This window comes from Gobio gobio (assembly GCF_949357685.1).
Source record: "Gobio gobio genome assembly, chromosome: 3".
In the NCBI taxonomy this organism is placed as follows: Eukaryota; Metazoa; Chordata; class Actinopteri; order Cypriniformes; family Gobionidae; genus Gobio; species Gobio gobio.
This window is the reverse complement of record NC_137099.1, coordinates 64,703,009-64,714,487: the sequence shown is the minus strand read 5'-3', so window position 1 is coordinate 64,714,487 and position 11,479 is coordinate 64,703,009. Positions and strand designations below refer to the sequence as shown.

At 39.6% G+C, this 11,479-nt stretch overlaps 1 protein-coding gene across 1 annotated transcript; it reads right to left on the bottom strand.

Annotated features, from left to right (window-relative positions):
- Positions 1 to 2,737: 2,737 nt before the first annotated feature.
- Positions 2,738 to 10,758, bottom strand: LOC307123576 (polymeric immunoglobulin receptor-like). The gene is made up of 10 exons (XM_079812134.1): positions 10,616 to 10,758; positions 10,232 to 10,528; positions 9,828 to 10,145; positions 9,390 to 9,704; positions 9,002 to 9,313; positions 8,600 to 8,917; positions 6,620 to 6,895; positions 3,237 to 3,298; positions 3,019 to 3,076; positions 2,738 to 2,931 (listed from the first exon to the last, which is right to left on the bottom strand). The coding sequence occupies exons 1-10, from the start codon at positions 10,656 to 10,658 to the stop codon at positions 2,864 to 2,866; spliced, it is 2,067 nt and encodes a 688-aa protein (XP_079668260.1). The 5' UTR covers positions 10,659 to 10,758; the 3' UTR covers positions 2,738 to 2,863.
- Between the last annotated feature and the right edge of the window lie 721 nt (positions 10,759 to 11,479).

Here is an 11,479-nt window from a genome sequence, read left to right as displayed (position 1 = left end):
TGGATTTGAAAATATCAATTAATTGAATGTTTTTCAAATATATTTCTGCAGACTTAATATAATATGTCTTCTTAACTAAGCACAAGAAAGAAAATTAGTTCAACATATATTTTTTTGCTCTTCCAACATTTTATTAATTGGCGTTTTTAGAGTGTAACTAGTCTAGCAACTCTCCGTTGGCTTGCGAGCTGGAAAAACCAAACTCTGGTCAGGCCAATCACAGCGTGTATAGAGTCGGTGGGCAGGTTTAACATAATGACGGAAGAGTTGTGGCGGTTCCGCGTGAAAAAAGTTTCCTTGAAAACAAAGAAGCTGGTGAACAGCTGTCTTTCAAATCGGCTTTGGCCGTGACTCTTGAAGACTTGGAGTTAAACTTTTCTTTGAGAAAAGAACAAAGAACGGCACTGAAGTCATTCTTAAGAAAGGAAGATGTGTTCTGAGTTTTTCCGACCAGATACGACAAAGTTTAATCTATCAACTAGCTCCACTTCACCTTCTTCGCTGCTCTGGGGTGCGTTTCCCAAAAGAAGTTTAGCCAACTATGGTCGCAAGTTCCGTCGTTATCAACATAGTTCAACCAGTCAGTGTTTCCCGAAACCGTCGTTCGCAAACAGCGTCGCAAACTTGTGTGGTTGCAACGACAGCTCTCGACCTGTGGTTAGAAGCATAGTTTCTTGTCTGCATGACATGTGGACTTAATAAATCCTTATCTTGAGCAAAATAAGCAAGCTGACATTCAGTACAACCTATATCTTTTATTTAGAATACATACAAATGTCATTAATGTCTTTTAGTTTGTCAAGAGATTTAAAGCACCGTTTTTGAAGAGTGCGCATGTGCGGACGTGCTCTAGTACGTAAAAAAGAGCCTATTTGAATCTGGAAATAAAGCAAAATAACTGAGAAAAATTTGAATTATTCCTCAGGTGCCATATCCATAATGTGTAGCAAAAAATCTAGCATGAATTCGATCTCAAAATTATTAATTAAAAGCATTTATTACTCCACCACCTGCGTGACATCATTAACCAACGTGGTTGAACGACAGATTTGCGACAATACGGTTTCGGGAAACAGTCGTGACTTGCTAGTTGATTTCTTCAACGATGCAACGTACTATGGTAGTTAAGCAGTGAGTTACGTCGTTGTACGGGAAACGCACCCCTGGTTGGTTGTAGCGATATCCTATTGTGTGCAGAGGGAATTTGAAAGACAACCGTTTATCCCGCCCCTCGGATGGAGCCCTGCCAATGGTGAGTTCCCAGACCCAACATCTTGATGTGGCTCTGGCTTGTCAGGCTAGTGTTTCTGCTCTGTCACTGATCATCAGATGCTCATTGGCTGAAGTCTGAGTCTGATCGGTGCTTCTGTCTCTTTAACAGGCCGTTGTGGATTCAGCTGTCAATCAAACTTCAGCTTCACTGATGACAGTTTAACAACTCAAACTGGACAGAGACTTGAGTTCATCTGCTTCCTTTCCTTTATCTCTGACTTTGGTCATAAAAACATCTGTATGAACGAGGTTCCCATGATTCACCTTTTCATTTCAAACGCTCATGAGTCGAAACAGCATAATTTATATTGAATTAAAATCATATGAATTAAAACTCTCATCTAATATAACACAAAGATCAATTAAATAAAACCAAGACATTTAACAGGGAATTACTCACATTTGCCACTAGATGGAGCTGAAGGTTTCAATTGCTCATCTGATGAACAGGACGGACAGGACAAACACAAACTCTACAGAGATTCAAAGAGTCTTATTTAAAACCTAGACTAATACATTACAAAACTCTTTACCAGTGAATGAATCCTGCAGTGAGAGGTGAGTCGTGCTGACAGGATTTTTAGCGCCTGAACACCAAGAAGACATTTCATAACACACACAGATACATGATTGCCGTTAGTTAGACTTTCTAGCTGAAATAATTCTGAGCTTCCCTTTGATACTGTAAAAACTAACCATTACACATTCAACAGAAGCATCATAACATCTACATCTCCAAAAATATAAATTCAGAGCATTATATGGAGTGTTAAAAAAAGTGTCCATCGTTGCTGAATAAACTGTTTCCTGTTGGTATCACACCTGCAGGAGCTGAAGGGCTTCTTAGTTTGACTAAAAGAATATAGAGAGCAAGAGCAAAAGAAAACCACAAGAGAAGCCGTTTCCTTTTAGCTCACTAACCACAGAATGAATAAACCTGCAAACCCCTTCAGCACTGCAAACCAGCTCACACCACCTCTAGACCATGAAGAATCTGTGTAATGTGTTAAACTCAATATACTAAACACATCAATTATAATGGACGAGTTATGATTTACAGTGAACTTGGTTTCCAATCTTTCAACATTTATAGGATATTCTGCCATTGATCTGTGAGTTCATTGAATTTATTTAAATTGATCAGTTGTTAAAAGTATGGTTTTTAAATCACACATGGATAACTTGAAGATCATACGTTTTTCAGCCTTTAATAATGTTGAATGTAAATTACTGAACGATCAGCTCTTATATTGTCCTCTGTTCGTCTTCTGTCTCTCTGTTCAGTCTCGTGTGTCTCTCTGTGGGTTTCCTGAACACGTCTGTTTAATGTTCATAGAAAAGAGCTAAAATTAGAGCCTGAACCATCACCAGCTTTCTGTGGCTTTGAGATGGTCGGAAAATAACCTGTTCATTACGCAAACACAAACACCACAGTGAAATGCCTCATGACAAAAGGCCTTTTTTTACATTTTGAAACACTTTTAATAATAAAAAACACTGGCAATACTAATAATAACGGTTAAAATCAAGGCCTTGTCAAACAAAGTGTTGGTCTATAAATCACACATTCACAGATCGCCATGTGAAGCCATCAGAGGGGATTGTGGGAGTAGAGGAATAAAGCAGATCTACTCCTGAATCTGCTCATGAACGTGCGATCTGAGATTAAACGAGAAAAACATGATTTGCAGAATGAAACTTACAAATGAGAAACACAAGAACTTCAGTGCATGAAGACAGACTCACTGCTCCAGTGTCTCGTCCTTAAGATCTGAACAACAGTGAGATGATCTGACAAAAACTCCTGTGAAGACATTTTAAAAGGCCCTCATTTGGTAAAAAGACTTCATAAACATCCCCTTATTTCAGGGGTTGGGTTAGGCTTTAATAGTTATACTCTGCTTCATAAATAAGTGTGTGTGTGTGTGTGTGTGTGTGTGTCATCATAATAAACACTCAATCACAGTGTATCCTCCAATCAGCAGCAGAGTCGAACACATTGAAATAATGTTGATCAAGAAGAAATCTGAAAACACACAAACACATTAGGGTGAAACAGGGATGTATTCACATGTATTTAACAATACAGAGAGAGTTAATATGCAACATTCATGGCAAATATATGTAGCCGGTCCAACTGAACCCGCTCTGAGTGGGGTCGAAAACCAGCGTCTCTGGCATGGGAGGTGGGTGTGCTGACAAGGACCCTAAAGACTGCAGTCTCTAACGGCTCTTGAGATCAGGGGAGTGAGGTTTACACACACAGCTCTTACTAGCTTGCCTCCATTGCTGAACCCCCCAAATCTCACTCCCATCCGGGTCACGGCACCAAATGCAACCGGTGCTACTCAACCTGGTCAAGGCTAGGGATGGGCAACAGTGGTCAAGTAATCGAGTACTCGAACGTGACAGCGATCATCGATCATGAGAACGATGATCGCCCTGAAAAAAAAAAAAGTGTCTCTTTTTTAATGGTTATTGCATCGTTTTGCGCGGTACCTGAGGTCTGATTGGTTAGCGTTATACAGCACGCCTCCAGACCGCGGCAAAATAAAGTGAAACTGAGGCGTGCACTGCAGTGATGTCGGAATCACTGTGATCATTGAATGGTTAGTGCAAGATGTGCAGCGCCAATCTGTCATAGCCTACATAGCATTATAATGAGAACACGATGGAAATAGAATGCTGTAAATGATCTGTGCTTAGTTCCCCGTGTATCAGCTGTTAAAGGAAATCCACAGAGAAACTAGCGAGAACACTCAGACTAGTGCGTGAAGCCTCTTTTTCCTATTTGTAGTGGAGATGAGTGGTACCCGGTGGGGTCTTCTGCTGTTGTAGCCCATCCGCCTCAAGGTTGTGCATGTTGTGGCTTCACAAATGCTTTGCTGCAGACCTCGGTTGTAACGAGTGGTTATTTCAGTCAAAGTTGCTCTTCTATCAGCTTGAATCAGTCGGCCCATTCTTCTCTGACCTCTAGCATCAACAAGGCATTTTCACCCACAGGACTGCCGCATACTGGATGTCTTTCCCTTTTCACACCATTCTTTGTAAACCCTAGAAATGGTTGTGCGTGAAAATCCCAGTAACTGAGCAGATTGTGAAATACTCAGACCGGCCCGTCTGGCACCAACAACCATGCCACACTCAAAATTGCTTAAATCCCCTTTCTTTCCCATTCTGACATTCAGTTTGGAGTTCAGGAGATTGTCTTGACCAGGACCACACCCCTAAATGCACTGAAGCAACTGCCATGTGATTGGTTGATTAGATAATTACATTAATGAGAAATTGAACAGGTGTTCCTAATAATCCTTTAGGTGAGTGTACATTACAACATCATTACAAAATTATCCACGTTAAGCCACGTACACGCACCGGGCCATCCACGTGATGTAGAAGAACACGTGATTCATCAGACCAGGCCACCTTCTTCCATTGCTCCGTGGTCCAGTTCTGATGCTCACGTGCCACTGTTGGTGCTTTGGGCGGTGGACAGGGGTCAGCATGGGCACCCTGACTGGTCAGCGGCTGTGCCGCCCCATAGACAACAAACTGAGATGCTCTGTGTATTCTGACACCTTTCTATCAGAACCAGCATTAACTTCTTGAGCAATTTGAGCTCCAGTAGCTCGTCTGTATGATCGGACCACACGGGCCAGCCTTCGCTCCCCACGTGCATCAATGAGCCTTGGCCACCCATGACCCTGTGGCCGGTTCACCACTGTTCCTTCCTTGGAGCACTTTTGATAGAGACTGACCACTGCAGACCGGGAACACCCCACAAGAGCTGCAGTTTTGGAGATGCTCTGACCCAGTCGTCTAGCATCACAATTTGGCCCTTGTCAAACTCGCTCAAATCCTTACACTTGCCCATTTTTCCTGCTTCTAACACATCAACTCTGAGGACAACATGTTCACTTGCTGCCTAATATATCCCACCCACTAACAGGTGCCGTGATGAAGAGATCATCAGTGCTATAGAATTCATCTGTCAGTGGTCATAATGTAAATTTCCATGACTTAGTCAAAAGGAATTCTGCGTGTAAGCCTTTTCAGCATTTTGGTGAAGTTCTCTTAATTTATTGATATCTCAATTTAAATCTGACTCCATTAATAATTTTATCTGACTCCAATTCTATCTGACTCCATAAAGTGTGTTACATTTAGAGTTTATCAGCTGATTTGAAGATTAGTTGCGATTTAATTTAGATCGTTGATTTTTCGTAGTATCACTTATTTTCAAATATTAATATCCTCCATGGGACCCGGAGTCTCAAATAGGCTAAGCTTCCGGATTTCGCTTGCCCAACGGACACAGATTAGTCAGTTCTGATATTACAGAGGATTGCAGGGTGAACTATCTAACCTCTAAGTGAGTCACACATGTGCACTCATAATAAAATGTGTAATTTTAGTGATAGTCACGGAAACTGCAACTTATAATAACAGTGGCAGTCAGAAATCAGGTTTTCCCTCATGCATGGCTCAATGCTCCCGCTATGGAGTTCCTAGTATGGTCTTACCCCGCATGGACATGAATAAAATTATGATTTCAGAAAGATACAGAATAAATCAAGATTAACATTTATTTTGGCCAGACCGGAAAAGTAAATAAGTAAACAAGAATCCATGGTACACAACTGATCAGCGTAAAAACATAAAACACAATTGCAAAGCAATATGAAAATAATTTAAAAGAGTCATCATGTCTGGCACATCTACATGCAGTTTGCACGGGGGTTCTGACTACAGAATATTCCCCCAGAGAGTTAGATCATCCAGCCTTAAATACTCCAACTAGAACAAAAGGGCTGTAAATATTTGCAACACCCCCACCTGGTTTTGGGGAAGTGGATCAGATATCTTTGAAGAGACTACTCAAAGGAGAACTGAATTCTCATTAGTTTTCGAATCTTTCTAATACTATCAGTGACTGCAGTGAAACTGAGACCATTTTACCATTCGCACTGAGACCTTTAAAAAGACATCAAACATGAAAGGGATAAAACAATAGATTTACAAAATACATCATCACTGGTATATCTGCATTTGGTGACTTGAAAACATGGCAAGGAGAGGGCAAAATGGGGAGGGGGGAGGAATGTTTGTCAGGGTGTTGTCACAGTTTCTGTGAGATCTTCTCTCAAGATTAGTGACTTTTATTGTTCAATTGCTGAGGTGTGTATCTCAGCTTTTGTCTTAGCACCAAAACCGATTCTTCCAATAATGTTATGATCGGTGTATATGTGAAGGTACATAAGATATAATTAACTATCAAAACTAGTGAACAAAGTCATAAAAACCTATATTATTAGTATAAATCTTCAAATAAAGATCAGGGACATACCCATATTTACAGTGAGGTTGACTTTAGTGATGATGTGAGATCCACACCAGTATATCCCAGAATCCTCTTCTCTCAGATCAGTGATGTTTACAGTAAAGACTCCAGTAGATGCTTCATCACTGAAAGACAATCGATCATCTCTGATCGTCTCCAGTGAAACTCCATCCTTCACACACATGGAGGGTTCATGTGCTTTGCAGAAGCATTTCTGATGTTCATCCTGATGTTTGCACTGGATTGACATGTCGTCTCCTTCATACTTAGTCAAGTTCAGCTCTGGAAATGATGAGAAATATAAGAACATCAATTCACAGCCATACACAGTAAAATCCCCAGAGTTAAATTAACTCTGCTCAGAGAACATTTGGTCCCACTCTACAGAGTGTTAAAGTAACACTGAATCAGTGTTAAAGTTAATGAGATAATTAAGAGATTAATTAAGTGATAATTGACCATTAGTGGTGAACACCTGATGATAATGAGAAGAATCACTGAAGGAAAGAGAAAAAGAAAAACACAAGAACTACGACTGACTATTAAAAAGACATTCAATCTCTGAAGATCTCAGGAGAGGAGGATTAAACAACTCCACAAACAGCATTACCAGCTTCACACATTACTAACCAGACAGACTGTATTTCTATCAGATGACTACAGAAGCTCTTATTGAGGTTTAGATGTTGATGTTTTATTGAAAATTAAAGTTGTTTGAAGTTACCATTATTGTGATTAGTGTTTGCTTTAATTGGGCTCTTGACCCTTGACTTGCCAACATAAGTTTTTCTCTGGCTGCTCTAACTGTTCGTTACGGTGAAAATGGCAAGAAAATCTTGACGCTTGTTGTTTATGATACAGTTGTTATCATCATATAGTGCCTAATTTGCTGATCCCCTGAAAGTCATTGATTATAGGAGCATTGTGATTCTATGGCAGAAGATCCAGCAATGTTATCATCAGAGAAACTAAACAATTATCAAAAAAATTTTACGTAAGATTTGTACTGCGGTTTAATAACACATCACACAATAAGCACTTCTAACTCCTGCGAGTTTTACTCACACACAGAGATCAAGAATCTGCCTATGAATCTCAACAATGGTGACATGCTTCATGCCACAATGCATTCTGGGTGCATCACGCAAAACTCATCTATGGCTCCCAGAATGCATTGTGGCATGAAGCATGTCACCATTGTTGAGATTCATAGGCAGATTCTTGATGTCTGTGTGTGAGTTCATCTCGCAGGAGTTAGAAACGATTAGTGTACAATCGGTTGCAAAACTTATTCAGCTTTTCTGATTAAAACAGTGTTGGATCTTTTCTAAAATCACAATAAAAAAAGTGAATAGTATATTGCTCATACTCAGTCATAAAATCAATGAATTAAATCATTATACTATGATCATATTCTCATCATCGAGCAGCCGACAGCATCTGATTGTGTTTACTCTTGCTATAGCAAACTCAGTTACAGCAGCCAGAGAAACACTAATGTTAAAAAGTCATCAAACTGCCCAACTAAAGAAAACACTGATCACCATGATGGTCACATTAAAAACTAACAATTTTCACAACAAAATCAAACAAAACATTTGTTAATTCTCAATAAGAGACGTCTGACAGAAATAAAGTCAGTCTGGTTAGTAATGTGTGAAGCTGGTAATGCTGTTTGTGGAGTTGTTTAATCCTCCTCTGCTGAGATCTTCAGAGATTTAATGTCTTTTTTATAGTCAGTCGTAGTTCTTGTGTTTTTCTTTTTCTCTTTCCTTCAGTGATTCTACTCATTATCATCAGGTTTTCATCACTAATGGCCAATCATCACTTAATTAATCTCTCAATTATCTCATTAACTTTAACACTGATTCAGTGTTACTTTAACACTCTGTAGAGTGGGACCAAATGTTCTCTGAGCAGTGTTAATTTAACTCTGGGGATTTTACTGTGTAGTTTGACATATTCAGATGAATAAACCTTCCTCACCCTTGTTCATGATGACGATCAGATGAGTGTAAAGATAATTCACGTCGCTCTCTAATGTCACTGCACACCAGTATTTCCCAGCATCCTCTGCTGTCAGTCCAGTGAAGGTCCCAGTGAAGACACTTGCAGTGACGTCATCATTCAGAGTCAATCTGTCAGTCTTGGTCTCTTTCTCTTCTCTCACAGTCTCATTGAGAGTATTTCTATCTCTAGTGGAGCACTTCCCCTTACAGAGAGACTTTGACTTTGATTTATAGATTGAATCATAAGGGCAGATGATCTCAGCAGATTCTCCTTCACGTCTCACTACTGGAGACACTGCAAACACACAAACAAAGACATTTAACACATGATTCTGAATAGACTGCATTTACTACAATGAAATCCTCTGAATTCACTCACTGGTGAGGTTGAGCTGAATTTTGGTGGTCAGGGAGATGAAAGTCAAATGTGTGTCTCTGGTTTCTGCTCCACACCAGTAAACTCCAGCATCTCTCACGCTCACATTACTGATGCTCACTGTAAAAACTCTCTCTTCATTTCTCTCAGATGAACCACTCATTTGTGTCACTGTATATGTGCTGATGGTTTGGCAGATGTGATTATCATCCTCTTTGCAGAAATGAACTTTATGTTCCTCTGGGATCTGACAGGTGATGTTGACTTCTTCACCAAGATGAGCAGATTCAGTCACACTCTTTGGATATTTTGCATCTATAAAATAAAACAATTTTAAAAAATCAGATCAGACACTTAAAACATGCCAGCTAAAGTGTTTGTGGTTCCTTACCGTGTGTGACGTGCAGCTGAAGTTCAGTGAAGCTCTCAGTATAGTAAGACACATTCACTCCACACCTGTATGTTCCTGCATCTGCAGCTTTCAGCTCTCTAAAAAACACCATCAAGACTCCTGCTCTGGTGTCGTCATATAAAGAAACATCTCCATTCTCCATCCATTTATCCTGAACTCCTGGATTCTTCCTCTCTGAACATCCATCTGACTCTTTACAGATGTATTTTGGCCTGGTTTTGTATTGAGGATGTTCACACTTGATCATCATACGACCTCCTGAGTGGCCAGTCACTCTAGACACGCCCACTTTAGCTGTCAATCACAAATATCTGACTGAATCAGTATCTTTATCGAATATACACTCTAGCAAATATTGAAATAGCAAATACTGCTATATTAACTTATTCTTGATGACACAGAGTTTGTTCTACTCACCCATAATGTGAAGATGAACTTTAGCACTAATGGAGTAGAAGTGTCTGTTGATCCAAACTCCACATAAATAAACTCCTCCATCATCTGGTGTCACAGCTGTAATTCTCACACTGAAGAATTTATATCTGTCATCAGAAACACTGAATCGTCCTTCCGTATTCAATGTGCCAGTGGCGTGTATCAACTCTTCAATGGAGTTGTGTCGCTCTTTGAATATGACTTTTGCATCATTAATATGATTCTGTGAATATTCACAGCTGAAGGCGGCAGTTTCTCCACTATTCACCACCACTCTCTTTGACACTTTACAACATGAATCTGTCATTCACATAATAAAGAAATATACTTTACAATTATCCATACATTTAAAATGAGTAGTTTCATTACACGCTTGAATTGCTTACCTTTATATACATTCAAAGTTATATCTATATACCACTTATCAAGAACCCTGATTCTGTATTTTCCAGCATCGTGTGTGTTCAGTTCTCTGATGAAGATCATGAGGTTTCCATATTTGTTGCAAAAAAGAACAAATCTTCCTTCACTAATCCATTCATTGTGTTTCTTGTAATTTATTATGGTTCTCCATGGGTCATGTTTAACCACATATTTAGCAGAGTAACTATACCAAAGTTTCCGTGAATCAACAAGAAGACTTCCTCCAGAATATCCAGTGACGCTAAAGCATCTCACTGCACCTGTCAATCAGATTGATACTGTGATCAGAAACCTCATGAACAGAAAACAGCATCATTACTGCAGTGATGAAAGAGAAAAGCTCTGACCTGAGATCAGGTAGAAAGTGAAGAAGATGAGGAGGATCTTCATTGTGAGTTGAGTTCAGTCTTCTTTCTGCTGAATCTCTCTGTCTCTACATCTGTCTGCTTTAGTTACTTCCTCTTTCTTCAGCTCTTTATCAGTAATGAGCAGCTCTCTGTGCGCAAGAGGGCTGTTCGTAAGGGTTTTTATAGTGTGACTTCCTCTGACTCAGGACTAAACTAAACACTGAGAAAGAGTGCCATCTGGCTTAAGTTACACTTCCTGATGTCAGTAAAAACTGTGTAACACATTTTGGACATTTCTATGTCCTCTATTAGGGAAGATAATTAATTAAAAAGAGAAAAGTGTGAAAACCCATCATTATATCAATACAATGTATTATTCTATATTAATCATTTATTGACAAAATATGACCGCTGTTAATGCTTTTGAAGCTTGTTAGCTGGAAATACATAGGCTGTGTGTCTCCCCCTACCTGAGGAAAGACACACTGCAGATGGTTTACATTGATTCACAAGACATTGAAGAACTTAATCATATTTAACTTATACAATACAAAATAATGAGTTCTAAAACCGTTCAAAACACTGTTCACAAATGTTAGATACTGTATATAGTATAAGAATAACTGAAAATGTGCTGCATGGTAACATGCGTCATCTAAAACTAATACTCAATACACATCAAACAATCACAGTCCAGCCATTATTTCTCACTGGATGTTACTCACAGACAGTACTTCTCTCCAGCCATCCCACCACCTGTCCTCTAGATCCCACCCCCTCACCCTCTCATCACTGGGCATCACAGGAACCCCACTGGTTTGAGTCCTATCTCACAGGTAGGTCTTTCAAGGTTGACTGGAAAGG